We start from the raw sequence: 16,996 nt of genomic DNA on the forward strand, positions 1-16,996 counted from the left end.
GGTACCTTAGGTTGCTACAGAGGCAGAGGAAGGAGCGGGATCAGAGGTTTTGAGAGCAAAGAAAAGAGACTAAAGGCAGAGAGGAGCCCAAATCTAAATGAAAAAATAGGTAGAGCTTGTTTTTAGAGTCCTCTCAGCACCTGCCTTTTCATTGACCCTGGGCCTGCCCAAGGCCCCTCCCCAGCTTTGGTCCCCCCATATTCTATGCCTGCACTTTCCTATCTACCATCAGAGTCTTCAACACCCACTCCTTCGTTCAGCTGTGGGCGGTCTTGACTGAAAAATTAATTTACACCAAAGTACAAACAACCCGTGCTGACATCCCAAGATAATAGAAGTGAAAGCCTTTTGAAAACGTTCAAGGGCCCTACAGATGTCGCTAGCCCTGCATGTTTGCAGGGGCAGAGGTCTCGGCTCGAGGAATACTCTCTAATGGCAGGCGCTGGTGCACCACGCTAGGGGGAAGGGAGAGATGCTGAAAGGCAGGAGTTCTTCCTGGGTGAGCCCTTCAAATCATGCCACGCCTCTTGGACAGTTTGGCAAGAATCTTCAGGATCACAGCAAAGGCTCAGAGCATGGAGGGGCCTCCAAGTAAGGGAGAAGGGCAGCAGCAGGACCTACGGGCGAGAGGTGGGGTCACCAGCACCTTAGAGTAAGAAAGGCTCAGGCAGTAAGTAACAGTAGGAAAACTGGAGCAAAGGGACCCAGTGGCACAGTCACAAGGAAGGCAGGGCCAGGCTGGGCAGAGAAAGAGCAGGAAGGGGAGTCGCCAGGCACAGAGGAGGGTGAGGTGAGTCATCAGGGCCCAGGGATGTTCCCAGGGCCTCCAGGAAGAAGAGCAGGAGGTTTCCTAAGGGGCTGGACTTCCAGGCAGCTGGGCTTTTCCTCGAAGTGTCCCTCATGGCACTGCTGTGATATCATCACATTGCTAACCACTGACAGGTACAGTGTGAAGAGCCCTGAGAAACAGCCGCTGTCACCAGCCTGTCAAGGCCACTGTTTCTGGCAAAACCAGATTGGCCAAGGCTGCCCTGAGGGGAGACAGAGCATCCACATTCTCTCAAGCTAAGAACAAGACTCTGGGCAGGGACGGTCCTACTGGTGCACAGGCCCTCTTAGGAGCCTTAGGGAGACCTGGGCACTTTCAGACTTTGAAGGTGCTCACCCTGGAGCCTCCCCAGCACGCTGGGATGAATGGGTTTCATTTCAGCTAGAATCAGCACTTTCATTGAAGTCTGCTTTCCTGCATGAATTCAACCCAAGACAACAGTTTAAATTGGAGGCTCCAAGCTCTAAATTTGGACCCAACGGCCCTGCTGGTGACCCCACCTCTCGCCCGCAGGTCCTGCCGACGCCTGCTCAGCCTCTGCGTGCGGCGAAAGCAGAAGCATGACTCTCCGGTTCCCTCCGCACAAAAAGGGTCGTCTGCAAATCTGCCTCCTCAGCTCTGCTTGTCTAATAGCCTTGGTTCAAAAACAGCCCTCTGTCCCCCAGTGCTCAAACGTCCCCTTTCCTGGTGACGACACTGCACAGTCTGCATCCTTACCTTGCACCTGGAAACGGAGGAGTTAACCGGCCTCCCTGCCATTGATCTTGCTCCCCTTCGATTTTCCTCCGTTCTCCATCCACTCAGACTGCAGCTAGTTGTTAACGTTTCGAAGCAATCTGACCGAGATAATCCCATTCTAGTGGTGTTTCATTCTTCTTGGGATGAAGACCAAATTATCTAGAATGGCATACGCAGCCTTCCACCATCTTGATGCTTACCAACAACTTGGCATTCAAAGACTTCACATCTGGCTGTTACACATCTCTGCTGCCTAATCTGTCCATCAGATAAGAACATTCCTCTTTAGCCAAATCTGTCTCCAAACCTACTCTCACTCTGTGCCTTTGCTCATGCAGTCACTCCTGCTTGGAATGTTCTCTCCACTCACCTACGTCTCGTGCAGCTGAAGTCCTACTCCTAAGTCATGCCTCCCCTAACCAGCTAGGGAAGTCCTCAGAACGTTCAGAAAATTTGCCTGTTTGGGCTTTGCATTCCCAGAACAAGACTCTGGATGCAATTGGGGCTCAGTGATTGTTTGAAGGGAATGATGTAGGGCAAGAGTCCCCAAACCCTGGGCCGCGGACTGGTTCCAATCTGTAGCCTGTTAGGAACCGGGCCGCACAGTAGGAAGTGAGCGGCCTGCTGAGCAAGCAAAGCTTCATCTGTATTTGCAGCCACTCCCCAGCACCAGCATCACCGCCTCAGCTCCACCTCAGGTCATCAGGCATTAGATTCTCACAGGAGCACGGGTCCCTGGTACCAACAAGATTGGGGACTGCTGATATAGGGAATTAAGAAATCCTTTCTTATGAATGAATTTTGAACAGAGTGGCTTCCCCTCTGAACTGAATACAGACCTGCCCTGATTATAACAGCTACAACAACCCTAACATCTTACATGTGCTGGACACTGTTTTAAGTGCTTTACATGTACTGACGCATTTAATCTTCAGGATAACCCTGTGAGATAGGGACTATTGTTGTCCCATTTTACTGAGGAGGAGACTGAGGCATCAAGCAAGTTTTCCAAGATCACCAGCTAGTAACCGACATACTCACAGTCCACACTTTTAACCACGAGGCTATACTGTGCAAAAGAAAGAGAGCCAACCAAGACAGCTTGATAATTCCCTTCCTGACTGGACATTCTTAACATCCCTTGCCCCTTTAAAAAGGCTTTTCAACAAATAGCATTTACAGTCAATACTCAGACCCAAAATCCTACAGGTAAAAAACAAGGACAAGAAAAGAAAAAGAAATTCACTTCGGGAAGCATTTCCCTCGATGACAAAATCCACAGACTGGGACTGGGATGAATTGCCCAAATGAAACCTACTCGTTGGCAGCCCATCCTGCACCGTGGTTTGGAGTGTGGCCGATGACAGTAAGATATAAATGTCCCTCCCTCTATGCCATGAGGAAGTAGCCCGTCTACAACATAATTGGTCAAAACTGTTCTGTGAACTAGTTAATGACAACCTGTTTTGCAAGTACATTGACATGAAAAAGTGTGACGATACAATGGTGAGCAAAATGTTATCCTCCCCCAGCCCCTACACACACACACACACACACACACACACACACACACACACACACTCACCACTTTAATGAGGTTAACTGACTCCTCTCCTGGGTGTACTTGGTGGTTCCCTCAGTGCCTCTCATCCTCCTCCACCACCCACAAACATTTCCCATCTCTGGCCCTTCTCCTTCTCCTGGGTGTAACCAAGATAGATGATCTCTCTCTCATTCCTCTCTCTCCAAAAAAGATGGAACATGTTTCTGTTGCCCAAAATGGACTGGGTCTGAGGTTAAAGCTGAAGAAGCTCTTCCAATTGCAGCTCCTTTGCTCAGACCACTGAGTCCTTTGGATCTGGATGAGATCTGAGGATCGTAGAGGGACTCAGCAGGTGTGAGGGATATAGAGAAACCTGAGAATTTTATAAAATATCCCACATTCATTTGTAGTCTCGGAAATTGCTCAAATTTTTTCTCTGTGTTATAGCATCGTTAACTGACATGAGAATGTTCATGTCATATAGATGAAAAGTTTCACCTGTTAGATTGTGTTCTTCTTGAGGACAGAAATAGTGCCTATCTTGTGCACCACGGTGTCCTTAGCCCCTAGCACAAGAACTATATACATAACTGGCTTCAGGAGCAGAGAGCAACTGCCTTCCCACAACTTGGGAAGTCCCAACAGCAAGCATCAACTGAGATGGTAATAACATGAAGAAGCTTGAAGAATTGTCTGTGAACACCCTGGCGACACTTGTAGGGATTCCCATAATTGCTGGGCCAGACTTTAAGGGGCACTGTCCATCCCATAATAATTAGCGGGAGAAAAGCTTACGAGGCACGTTTTTTTTTTAATTTCTCATGATTCCACCTCTACTAGGCTACTGTTGCCTAGCCAAATATACATTGCTGTTCCCTAAAACCATATGTGTCTTCATTTGACAATCAGTCAAATGACTTACGATCACCGCATTACAAAGAACAGAACTAGGAGAAATAGTTCTGGAGAAAAAGGAACAGAAGTATACAAGAGCTGCTCTGTGGGGAGGAGAAGATGGTCATGGGAAGCCAGAGTTAAAATATCAGGGTTCGGCAATTGGGAAAGGTAAGGACAAATGGGGACATAGAGTGGTTCCCAACCTTGGCTGCATATTGGAATCGCCTAAAAAGATTAGGTGATTTAGAGTTAACTTGTTTAGGGTGTTCTATTGTGCCACCAAAGTTGAGACCATTGGTCCTTAAAATCACTAACAAAATCAAAAAGGTGAGCATAGATCTAGTTACCAGGTCTTAAAACATCAGAAGGAAGGAGAACCACCTGGAACTTGAACAAGGTAAGCTTAGGACAAATAAAACAAAGTGCCAGTTAGCACAGTGAAGATAAATATTTAGAACTAGAGACTTGTCTTGGTCTGGGTGATTAAAAAGTGAAAGGCATAAACCCAGAAGCAAGGGAAGCCTATTACTGGAGAAGAACGAAAAGCTACTGTGCCTGCCAAGCCACGAGCACACTGTGGCCCACTGGCTATGGAAGTGCCGTGAGCTTCAACCAGAGGTAGGACCCTCCACCTACGCAGCTTCAGTTTGGCTCACTGATTTCTAAAATACACTTTAGAACTCTGATCACAATACCAGCTTGAGAGCCAAAGGAGATAGAAATGGGTTCTACACAATCCAAGTTGATTCGAATGCTAAATGTCATTAAATGCAGTTAACTTATGGCTAAATGATATGATACAGTTTATAAATGAACTAGAGGCATATCTATCTGCCATAGCAAACAGGAAGGCAAGTATCTTCCTCTAAATTGACAATACAGACATGTGACATTCCAGGAGGAGGCTAAAGATAAGTATATAAGACCATCATAATACAGCACTCATTTAAAAAGCAAGGTTTTAAAAAGGTGGCCCTCACTTCACCTAACTTCAGAGGATCATAGCCAAGTCCCATAACTAAGTACCTTACTTAAAGCTTTCATAATGAAATTTTTATTGAAAGATTTTAAAAAATATGCCATGTATCTCTAGTTCATATATTATTTTTACAATTTCTCTTTTTCTCTTTCCTTTAATCCAATGTACTAAGTACATAAGAATGTATACTTAAATTCTGAAAAGGATTGAGTTCCCAAAAGAGAAATCAAATTCATATGTAGTGTCCAAAAAAACCAAATTGCTTGGGTTTTAAGGACAGGTACAGTATGTACTTCAAAAAAAAAAAAAAAGATTCACAATGTTTTCACCTGCATTCTCTTACTCATATTAGCTAGATATCACTTTAACTTTAAAAAAATAATATTTTTTAAAAGAAGCAACTGAATTTGTGGGCCAGGTACTGCCTCACCAGCTCCCTATTAATTAATTCATTCAAAAGCCACTTAGTAAGTATTTACCATTTTCCCTGTCTTGCCCTGGGTGCTGAAACTTGTAAATCTCAGAGGCTACTTGAGGAAACAAATGTGTAAATTCATAACTTTAATACATAACAGTAAAATAGTGTGACTATGCCATGCCAAACTGATCATTTTTGATAGGCCTCTATGACAGAGACTACTACCTACTAATCAAAATCCATGTTCTCCTCTTGCTCCTGAGCACCCAGCTAGACCATATTTCCAAGCCTTCCCTGCAATTAGATATGGCTGTGAGACTGAATTCCAGCCAGAGGAACATGAACAGAATGATACGTACTACTTCCAGGTCTAACCCATAAAAACCTCCTGTGCATGCTCCTGCATGCTCCTCCATGCTTTTCCCCTTTTAGAAAACTAGAATGACACTCTCAGGGCCACCTTGGAAGTCATGATTGAAGCTGACTGAACTCCCATCACCCCGGGTCCCTGAAAAGCCACATGGAATAAAGCCAGGCCATCAACTTGTTTACCCACCAGGACTATGACTTTAGCAAGAAGTAAACTGTTACTGTGTTTTACTTGTTACGTATTTTTCAGTCTATTTGTTAGAGTAGCTAGCTGAGCATTGTTAATTAATACAGTATCCTTCATGATAGATGTAAATAATAACTCCACTTACCAGTGCATTTAATTAGCCCACTGATATACCACCCATGTCAAATATTCATACATCAGACTCTTGCTCAGCAAAGCTTTTCCCAAGCATCTCCCAACCTGACAGATTGAACAACCCCTTACACTTCTGCACACCACATATGGGGAGAAATATGCAAAGGTAGGGACTGGATATCAATCTTTTTTTTTTTTTAGGAGAGGCAACCCTTTCTTGACCTCGCAGATTGCAAAGACCTTGTCAGCTTACAATCCCTTATTTTTTATTTATATTTTACGCCTACAGCACCTGGTCTTCGTAGGTGGTCTCCCATCCAAGTACCTACCAGGGCCAACCCTGCTTAGCTTCCAAGATCAGACAGGATCGGGCTTGTTCAGGGTGGCATGGCTATAGACTGGATATAATCTTTGACCCTTACCACAGCCTGCTACATAATAAATGCTCGGTGAAAGAGTGAATAAACATGAAGTGCTGAAAGATGAGCAGAGATAGCTCTCTGGGCAAAGCCATCTCTCCTATGCTTTGTGGTATAGAATTCTGGAGTTTTGATTATGTTGAGTTCAAGCATTTCTGAGCAATAACAAAGCTGTTTTTTAAAGAAAAGTTTTGGCCTTACCTGCAGGCAGTCCCATTGTCCAACTCTCTCTGAAGATAAGAAATAAGATTGGGATCTTAGCTTCTCATTAAAAATAAGTAAATAAAGCAGTTTCACTCTTTTCTAAATCATAAGGACCACTTTTGAGTTAATATTAGAGAATTCTGTCATTTCTGGCCCTTGCCAATGACCCACATCTGAAACTGTTTGCTAACAAAATACTTTTTGATGAAAAGCTTGCTGACAAGAACTTTGGCTTCCAGTAATAGTAAAATAACTGGTACTGGGGTAGACATTCTTCCAAAAGCAAATATAAAACAGGACAAAATTTATGAATCAACCAGTTTCGGGCACTGCACATTCATCAGCACAGAAAAGCAATCCCTGAGGGAAGAAAAACTCACAAATGTAGCCTCATCAGGACCTGTTATTGACTGGGGTTCAGGGAGCTGGAATCCAAGTAAAGCAAGGAGGGCCCACTGAACCAAGGAAACAGATCAGGGTTTGGAGCAGCTAAATGGCTGGAAATTATGGGGCAGAGGACAAGAGAAGAGAAATCTGTGTGAAGGAAGTTCCCAGATGTCTCTTTGGGGATCCTTCCTGAGTCACTGGCTGAGAGCAAGGCTTCCTATGCAGAGGATAAGATACGTGAGGCTTATCAAAGAGAGGCTGAATCAACGGTGAGATAAGAACAGAAATGCTGGAGGTCAAATGAGATGGGGAGATGTCAAAGTTCCATCCCAGCCAGAGTAGCAAGACCTTGTTAACTTGTCCTAACACTCCAGGCATCCAGCTGAGCCACAGGGGCCTCATTTTAGGAGTAAGAACAACTAGAGGAAAGTTTAGACCGTCCCTAAAAATATCCTAAGACCAAGCCCTGAAAAGATCAAAAGGAGAGATGGAGTTGAGAGGTTGAATCTTACCAAGTTAGAGAATCTAACCTAGGATTTTCACAAATACACTCTAACGAAGCAGAAACCCAAACCTAAATAAGTTCAAAGTGATCAGCAGGTAATTGAACTGCCAGCTAGAAATAATCCTCATGAGAGGAAGATCCTGTTGTATCATGCACGATGTCCACTTTACCATCAAAGCTTAACAGACGTGCAAAGAAACAAGAATAAGTCATCCATGAAAGAGACAAAGCAAGAAATAAAAACTGCTCTCAGTCAGCCCTCTGGCCTTTCTTTACCTGGTTCATAGGGACCAGGAGCCAATTTACCCCACTCACCCCAACCCTAATGGAAAATTCATGCCCAAGTTGTACTCACAGGAAAAGCATGGTCAAGGGGGCTGGGCTGGCCTTGTTCGTGAACACAGACAGAGCCTGTGCTGGGTCTGGCCCTGTCAAGGGGGTCTAGCATCTTGTTCTCATCACTCCTTCCTGGTTCTGCTATTTATTCATCTAAAGTAAACAGGCCTTGATCACAGATACACACACATGCACGCACGCACGCACGCACACACTGATCTCAAACATAGCCCAGATATAAGGTTAACAAACAAAAACTTTAAAGCAATTAACATAAATATGTTCTAAGTCAAGACAGGTATGATCTTAATGATTGAAAGATAGGAAAACTGTAGAGAAATAGAAACTACAAACATAAAAAGGAATGTAATTGTCTTCATACTTCTTATTTTCAAATCTTACTACAAAGTACTTACTACAAAGTATCTTACTATAAAAAATAGATGTATAGACCAATCCAAAGAATTGGGATTCCAGAAATAAGCCCTTGAAATTCAACAAGGGTACTGAGAAGTGGGAAAAAAAAGTGGAGAAATGGTACTAGGACAACTGGATATTCACATGCAAACAAATCAAATTGAACCCGTTCCTCACATAGAAATTAACTTTTCCAAAATGAATTACAGACCTAAATGCAATAACTAAAACTGTAAAACTATTAGAAAACAACATAGGAGTAAATCTTCATAACCTTGGCTTAGGCGATGGTTTCTTAGCTATTCTATACCAAGAGCACCAATAATCAAAGAAAAAAAGAACAGGCAAATTGTCCTTCATCAAATTAAAAAATTATTCAAAAGACACCATTAATAAGTGAACATACAGAACAGGAGAAAATATTTATAAATAATATACCAGATAAGGGACATATATACAGAATATACGAAGAAATTTTATACTCAAAAATAAAAAGACAAATAACCTAATTTAAGAATAAGCAAAGGATCTGAGTAGACATTTCTCCAAGAAGATATGCATATGGCCAACAAGCACATGAAAAAATATTCAACATTATTAGTCATTAGGGAAATGCAAATCAAAACCTCAATGAGATACCATGTTATATCCATTAGAATGGCTATAATCGAAAAGACAAGCAATAACAAGTGTCGGTGAGGATGGGTAGAAATTAGAACCCTCGTACACTGCTGGTGTCAATGTAAAATGGGACAGCCACTTTAGAAAATGGTCTGGCAGTTCCTGAAAAGATAAAAATAGAGTTTCCATATGACGCAGCAATTCCACTCTAGGTATGTACCCAAGAGAAGGAAAACATATTTGTACACACAAAAACTTGTACTTGAAAATTCATAGCAGCATTATTTGAAGTAGCCAAAAAGTAGAAATTCAAATGTCCATCAACTGGTAAGTGGATAAACAAATGTGGTATATCCATACAAGGGACTATTATTAAGCCATAAAAAGAAATTAAGTAAATATAATGTTAAAATATGGCTACACATTGAAAACATTATGCTAAGTGAAAGAACCCAGACACAAATGCCTCTTATATAAAATGTCCAGAATGGGCAAATCCATGGAGACAGAAAGCATATTAGTGGTTGCCAGGATTTCGAGGAGGGGGAAGTGGAATGTGAATGCCTGCCAATGAGTATGAGGTTTCTTTTAGGACGACGAAAACGTGCTAAAATTAGATAGTGGTTGCACAACTCTGTAAATATACTGAAAATCACTGAATTATACACTTTTAAGGATGAATTTTATGGTATGTAATTATATCTCAATAAAGCTGTTATTTTAAAAAATAAGGAATTCCTAGAACAGAAAAATTACAATAACTAAGAAGAAAGATTCTTTAAATGAGCTTAATAGCAATTGGAGAAGGCAGAGAAAGGATCAATGGAGTTCAAAATAATCAATAGTAATCATCCAAGAAAACAGAGAACTAAAGATTGAAAAATTAACAGAGCCTCAGGAACTAGTGGGATAACATAAAACAGTCTAACAAACATGTGATTGGAGTTCCAGAAAGAGAATGAAAATAGGGCAAAAAAATAATGGAAGGAATAGTGGCTGAAATCATCTCAAAATCTGATACAATGTAGTAACTTCCAGATTCAAGGTCAGCAAAATTGAGCAAGAAAAGTACAAAGAAAATCACACCTAGACACATCACAGTCTAACTGCTGAAAAACAAAAAACCAAAATCTCAAAGCTACCAGACTAAAAAGATATTATACATGAATGAAAGAATGAATAAAATAAAAATATGAATAAGGCAAAACAATGGAAACCAATAACGTGACACCTAGAGTGCTGAAAGAAAAAGAAACCTTTAACCCATTATTCTATACCCATCCAATGAAAGAATCATTCAAAAATGAAGGTGAAATAAAGACATTTTCCACAAAAGCACAAAATAAATTTGTCACCAGCAAAACTGCACTTCAAGAAATGCTAAAGGATGTTCTTCAAGCTGAAGGGAAATGATAAGAGATGGAAACCTGGACAAGAACTGGTCCTGATGAAAGTGTCTTGTTTCTCTTTCTTATATAGGAGAGGAAATGAGATGAAAACCACTGGTCCAAATGGACTATTAGACATCGAGTTTTCTATATGCTGCAAGCCACTACTTCTCAAATTAGAGGTTTCACCCCTTAATTGGTTATCTAATGGTTTGCAAACAGCATTTTAAAAAATATAATAAGGTAGAAGGGCCAGAAAAGAAATAAACAGAAACACCTTTTTTAAAAATTCAGAAACAATAAATGCTTATGCAATAAATAGTATATGCTCTAAAAAGCTATTAATGAAACTACGGCTCATTATGTTGAGCAATGTCGTACATAAATATCACTGTGACATTCTTCTTAAAATTTAATGTTGATGAACTCGTCTCCTTTCATCAGACAATGAGATCCATGTAAGTTATTGTCTCTTTTTCTGACCTGCCTGTCAGGAAGCTCAGAGATAAATTTTTGCTCAATTACAGTACCTATTCTTAGTCTAGGTCTTGTGATACAATAATATGCTCCCAATCTTTCATTATTTGACATTTGTGAATTTATCCTTCTTTTAAGTTTTATTGTCTCTAGGTTTTCTTTTCTTGTACATTTTTTGATGACTACTAAATAATAGAAATAGAAATATTTATCTGATATAGGCAAAAATCAAAATTTTTAAAAAGGAAGTAAGCAAAGAATTATTACCAAAATATTAACAACAGGTAACTTTTATTTTTATTTTATGTATTTGTATTTAAATTCTTTCCATTATGAACATGTATTATTACTTTTTAATTTTTTCAAAAAAGTTATTTTTAATTTGCTTATGAATAACAGGCAGCTGTGAAAGTGGGATTTATCTCTTTGTCAGTAAACAAGTCAGAAGATTTAGGGTAGTGTGCTTCAGTCTTATGTCTGCTAAACAGAGTGAGAACTGCCATCCTTTAGTAGTTTCAGCAGAAGCTAACCTAGATAGAGAGGTGTCAGCTAGTACATCCTGAAATATCAGAAGTGTAAATGGAGCCAGTTTCATTGGTGTGGTCTGAAGAAGCCGAGCTTGACCCCGCCTCCTCCTTCCCACGTCCAACACCAGCACATGTGGCTGCTAAAGTATTAAGATCATCTTAGGATACCAAGAATCTAGACTGTAAGGTCCAGATAGGCAGGTGTGTGCCTTTATTGATCTTTGCAAGTCCAGCACTGAGCATACAGTATTTGGCATACAGTCAGGCTCATTAGAGAAAATGATAGACAAGCTCCACTTTAGGCCCCAGTGTCTCTGACCCTCCAGACTGACCCCACAATGGAAGATGGCAGAGAATGTACACATAGAAACTGGACCCGAAACCGAGGTTGGTGTTTAGAACGCATCCTACCTACCTCACACAACCTCTTCGCTCAGCCAGCAAAGTGGCCCAGATTCCCACACAGAGGCAATCCAGAGAGCACTGAAGGTTGCTGAGAAGAACCGTATCAAACCCTTGACTACCCAAATGATGAGTGCATAGCAAGACACAGTCAGAGGAACAAATAGGCCCTGGATGCTCAGCAGATGGGAAGGGTGACAGACAGACAGCTGGGCAAGGGCTCTGAGGTCTGGTTCTAAGAACCAAGTCCAGGCAAGTGGAAGAACTCAGAGTATCACAATCTTCTGGGAGAGCCCTGACCTTGTCTAAGATTCTCCCTCCACCTGCCACTTGCCTTTGTGCTTAGAACTAACCTTGTTCAATGGAACCTTCTGTCTTGGACCAGGTTCCAACATGGTCCCTGGGGCTATTTCTTCACATCTGCTCTCAAAGTCTCAGGACTAGGAGTGACACCTATCTTCCAGTCCCTTTGGCTTATTGTTCATGCCAGTGGAGTGGGGATCTCCTTGTTTCATGTATCTCTCAAGAACTTCCAGAAACAAAACGAAATCCCTGTTCCAGGCAAAGTCAACCCTGCCCAAATGCATCTGTCTGCTCAGTATAATTTGGGAGGAAGAATAATGTCCTCCTCCCCCAAACTCCACTTCCATTTGCTTTTCTTCTAAGAAAAGCCCTCTGTAAAAGACTTGCTTGGTTTTCCCTGCATCCCGAGATGCAAATGTTCTTTTTGAGGGCAGTTTTGGGGAAGGGCTGGAGACTTCCTGGAATTCCCAGGACACTCCAGGAATGCCAAAAGCAAATTTGCTGGGGGTGAATCTGAACCTCTGTCCTCAGCAGACTGTTTCTGAATTAAACCCTGCTAGTTGTTTGCCCTCCATCAAACACTAACCACCTAACAACTTGTAACAAGGAGAGGCAAAATCTCTGAGGCAGGAATTGGTAATCCTTTTCCAAAAAAAGCGCTGCAGCAACCCTGTGCCTCTAGCCCTGCCTCCTCTCCTCCACAGAACTCGGAAATCGCTCAGGCGTCCCTCATCTCCCCTACCCCGAGGGAACAGGGATCCGCTCCCCGCACCACCCTCTCCAGGTTCACTTGAAGGAACCAATCCCGAAAAGTAGGAGTTAGGATGCGGTCTATTTCCCCTCCAGCCTCTCTCCCTACTACAACTTGCCAGGTGTCTAGGACCTGGGTCCCCAGCAGGGGAGACTCACCGCGCAGCCCGGGAGTGGCCATGGTGCCAGCACACAGGACGCAAAACCGGGACTGCCCCGCTGCTGTGCTCGCGACTGGACAAGCTTATTCCGCAGCGGGGCTAATTCCATCGCGGCTCAGCTGGGTCTGGACGTGCCCGCCCCTTGCCTGCTGCCACCGCCTCCTCCCCCATCCCCCCAGGCCACCCGGCCCCCGCCGGTAGAGGCCGACCCCGGAGTCTCCCGCCGCGCCGCGCCCCGGGCGCGCGGGCAACGAGCGCCACGTGGAGAAACGAGCGCGTTTCCGCGGTGGAGTTGAGTCCGGGTCACTCTCGGGTTAATGGAGCTGAGGGGCGAGGCCGTGCGTGCTGCCCGCTCTCCTCCACTGGGGGAGGTGCCGCACAACCTGGACCGGGTGTGAACCTTCAGCCGGATTAGCTCGTGAACCGTCTGGCTGATTAGTTTCCAATCCCACCCGCAAAGCCTCCCGCCGGCCGCCTGGTTCAGGAAACCGCCCGAGGTGGGGGTGGGCTGGAGGCGGGAGGCTCCCTGCACACCTGCCTTCACTGGACCCTGCCGCCAGCTGTCCCCACCTTGTTCTAGACAAAAGGGGCAGGAGTCTAGGAATAGGTGCAGAGAGGACAGGTAGGACAGGAAGAGGCGCTGCAGGAGGCAGGAGGAGGGGTAGGTTGTAGATGAGCTTCCCAATGAGACCCTAGGACGGGGTCAAGGGACACTGTGGAAGCCCCATCCCAAAGAACAAGAGGACTGGCGTCTCTCTGGAAAGGTTAGGTACCTGGCCATGGGCAGAGGGATGGAAGGGAAGACCTCTAAAGGTCATTCTGGAATCTACGATTCCAAGATGCCCTGAAGCTAAACATGTTCCTTAATACTGGGGACCCCGAAATGAAAAGGTATGATGTTAAAGTCAAGTGTGCTATTTATGACCACTGACCTTTTGGTGTGAAGAATGTTCTCCTACACTGATAAGATGGGCTGGTGGTGACTGCAGGAAGAAAACCGTAAGTATTATGTCCCAATCCCAGGCTTCATTCTGCCCACTAGGAGTGATCATGGATAATGTTTATAGAGGACTTCCTCTTCCTCTGGCACTTCTCAGTGCTTTAACCCACAGTAACTAATTTCAATAACTATATTCTATGAGGTATATGCCCAATTTACAGATGAGGAGACTGCAGTGTATAAGGTCTAGCAACTTGCCTCTAAGAAGTGTGCTGGGGTCCCAAAGCGGGCCACCTGCTCCAGGGTCTGTGCTCAAAACACTTTGCCATGTGGCTTCTTTCTCTCTCGAACAATGCCCCGTCCCTATTCACTCCAGGGACCTTCTCCATGACGTCTCAGTGCCAAGGCAAGTGAAAACCTTTCCACCATAGTTTAGCCATTCCCTTTCTTCTCCCCTTCTAGCACTTGCTAATCCCCTGGTTCCTCTTGACTCCCCCTAAAACTCACTTTGCGGGATTCTGTCTCATTTGGTCTAAGGGGGTGGGCAAAAAAGAAAGTCCTTGAGACCAGAGGCAGACCCTGCCCTGGGAAGACCTGAGGAATTGTGGGGGTAGGGGGGGTGCTGAGACACACCCCCACGGCCTCCACCAGTTTCTCTTTCTAAATCAAAACATGCAGCTTTTCTGATTCAGTTTTGTTTTTGTTTTTTCTTGATAGTGAATTGTCATATCAGTAAATAGGAGGAGAAAGTCAGGCAACAGTGGGTCGGACAGTAGGAAAATTGACACTTTATGCTGAAGAGGCAGCCTCTCTGCTGAGTCTCTCTGTGGCTGATGCCTCCAATAACAACACCTCATCCCCAGGTAGAGTGTTAGGCGATCAGTCAGGAGAGAGACAGGTAATGCCCTGCACTGGATCTGGTTTCCTGCAGAGACCTTAGAGGCTACTCAACATTGGAGGCGGTGATGGATAGAGAGATGACAACATTTGAATTATTGAGCAGTTATATCTATCCACTCTTCCTTCCCTCTACCCTAAACTCCCCACCAAACCTATTCAACACAATCCATGCCATTTGCCTATACTGCATCTTCCCTAGAGGTTGGTCCCCAGCAGTAACAAAAGTGGTTAAGACCCAGAAATGTAGCAGTCACTGGCTCCCATGATAACAAGGGCTGAATCTATAAGCAACAGGGATGACGTGGCTCTGGTGGAGCGGCCTGGGACTTCTTGCCTAGGTGTCAAGGCACCTGGGTTCTGAACGTGGCCCCACCACCCAGCAGCTGCGTGACCTTCGCCAAGTCACTGGAGTTCTCTGAGCTGCTTTCATCCTCTGAAGGGACAGGGGAGGGGCAGTGGTTTATATGATGTTTAAATCCTTTCCAGCTCCATCATCCTTTACTTTCAATGAGTTGAGTCTCTCTTGTGTTAAAAGGATCTAGAATGAAGATCAAGTGTCCATCAGATTCCTGTCACATATCCAGGGCATTCCCTTCATTCTCACGGGTATTCTCTCCACAATGAGAGTTTCCACCATCTTGCCGGCATATACATGTAAGCTTTTCTCACACATTTTAAGGAAAAACAATCTCTCCTTGAGAGTGACAGTGCCAGTTAGGGATTTGGAGACTAGAGGAACTGGTGAAGTTGGGTGTTAACTGTACCTCTTTCTCTCCCAGTAAAGGTGCCTGGAGTAGGCAGGGCCTTGGCATCTGGCATGCATCTGGGGGTGGGAGGGACTCAGCTCTTCACCCCTCAGAACAAAGGAAATCCCCAGTATTCTGCTCCTTATGGCAGAGACACGTATTCCTCCTTTTGAGCCTTGATGTCCCCATTTTTATTCTTGTCACTTCTTACATTATTATAGAGCACTTTACAGTTACCCCAGACTGTCATACTTATTTATCCTGCCAACCCCACAAGTGAGACTCGCATTTCTGTTTTCTAGATGAGGAAACTAAATCTGAGAAGCACTGAGGACCTTACTAGAAGCCAGCCACACAGGACAGCAAGGGCTTTCTGCAGGACCCGGGCCTGCCCCCAAGTCTGGGGTTCACCACCCATGGCTGAGTCTGTGTGGATGGGACCATGTTCCTGCACCTACCAGCACCCCATCTGCAGCCCCCTCAGCCCTCAGCACCTCTCCCTCCCACAGAGTCCCCAGCGGGTACACAGGAACTTGGTCATTCAAGGGCTCAGAGAACTCCTTGCACATCTGGTCAAACTCCTTGTCCATGATGTCAGCCACAACGCTGCCACACTGTCTATCTCGGCAGGAGCCTGGCTCCAGGGCCCACCCCTCTGTTCTGCTCAGAGCTCCTGGATTCAGAGACTGGGGAACGCAGTGTTCTTGAGCAAACCCCTTTGGCTTCAGGCCACTGGGCTAAGTTTCTGAGGAGGCCTGCCCTATATGATCCCTTCCCCTCTGCACTACGTGGAGGCAGAACCACCACTTTTACCCAGAGGCTGGCAGTGCCTCCCACAGACCCAGGGGCTAGAGTGTTTTCAGATAGAGGCTGTGTTTGCTCCCTCAGAACCAGTCTCAGAACTCAGGCCCCATCCACAGCTGTCATCTCAGTCCGGAAGACGCAGCGAACCATCAGCCTTTTGCAAGATGGGAGATTGGCCTTTATTGTGGGCTCAGAAGGGCACAATAGCAGAGCATACAAGAGGACGGGGCAGCACTCCGGCCGGTGGGGCCGAGGCAGGCAGCAGCAGGCCCCCCACAGCAATGGCGGCAGTGGCCTCACTTGCTGCACTTCCTGGGGGAGCATCTGCACTGCATGGCGTTGAGGACCTCGTGGTAGACAACGGAGCCGTTGGCGCAGTGCAGGGCCACCTGCATGGGCTCCGTCCGCGTCGGCGAGCAGCAGGAGCACTGTTCCTGCACATCCTCAGTGTCGATGTTGTACACGGCTTTGCTGGCACATTTACCCTGCAGTGGAGCAGAGAGGGGCGGGGCATCTCGATGATAGAGAATCCAGGGTGGGGAGGGCTCTGAGGCAGCCTGCTTCCCCCACACGCCCTCCTCCATGCAAGGCAAGCCTGGCCTCGCCCTGAGAAA

The 16,996-nt window shown here is 44.9% G+C and overlaps 2 protein-coding genes and 1 pseudogene across 5 annotated transcripts in view; all 3 read right to left on the reverse strand.

The window, feature by feature from the left end:
- Positions 1–13,283, reverse strand: part of ANO2 (anoctamin 2) — a 299,806-nt gene extending 286,523 nt beyond the window's left edge. The window contains exon 1 of the mRNA XM_039874110.1: positions 12,991–13,283. Coding sequence (XP_039730044.1) covers positions 12,991–13,012 — 22 coding nt within the window. The 5' untranslated portion in view covers positions 13,013–13,283. The remainder of the gene's footprint in view (positions 1–12,990) is intronic.
- Positions 6,376–6,494, reverse strand: LOC120611802 (uncharacterized; annotated as a pseudogene).
- Positions 13,284–16,537: 3,254 nt separating the features above from the next.
- Positions 16,538–16,996, reverse strand: part of VWF (von Willebrand factor) — a 121,943-nt gene continuing 121,484 nt past the window's right edge. For 2 of the 4 annotated variants that reach the window (XM_039874114.1, XM_039874112.1), the window contains exon 52: positions 16,538–16,867. In XM_039874114.1, the coding sequence (XP_039730048.1) occupies positions 16,679–16,867 (189 nt within the window). In that variant the 3' untranslated portion in view covers positions 16,538–16,678. The remainder of the gene's footprint in view (positions 16,868–16,996) is intronic. The other 2 variants (XM_039874111.1, XM_039874113.1) reach the window with 1 other exon arrangement.

This window comes from Pteropus medius, unplaced genomic scaffold (assembly GCF_902729225.1).
Source record: "Pteropus medius unplaced genomic scaffold, Ma_sr-lr_union100, whole genome shotgun sequence".
Lineage (NCBI taxonomy): Eukaryota > Metazoa > Chordata > Mammalia > Chiroptera > Pteropodidae > Pteropus > Pteropus medius.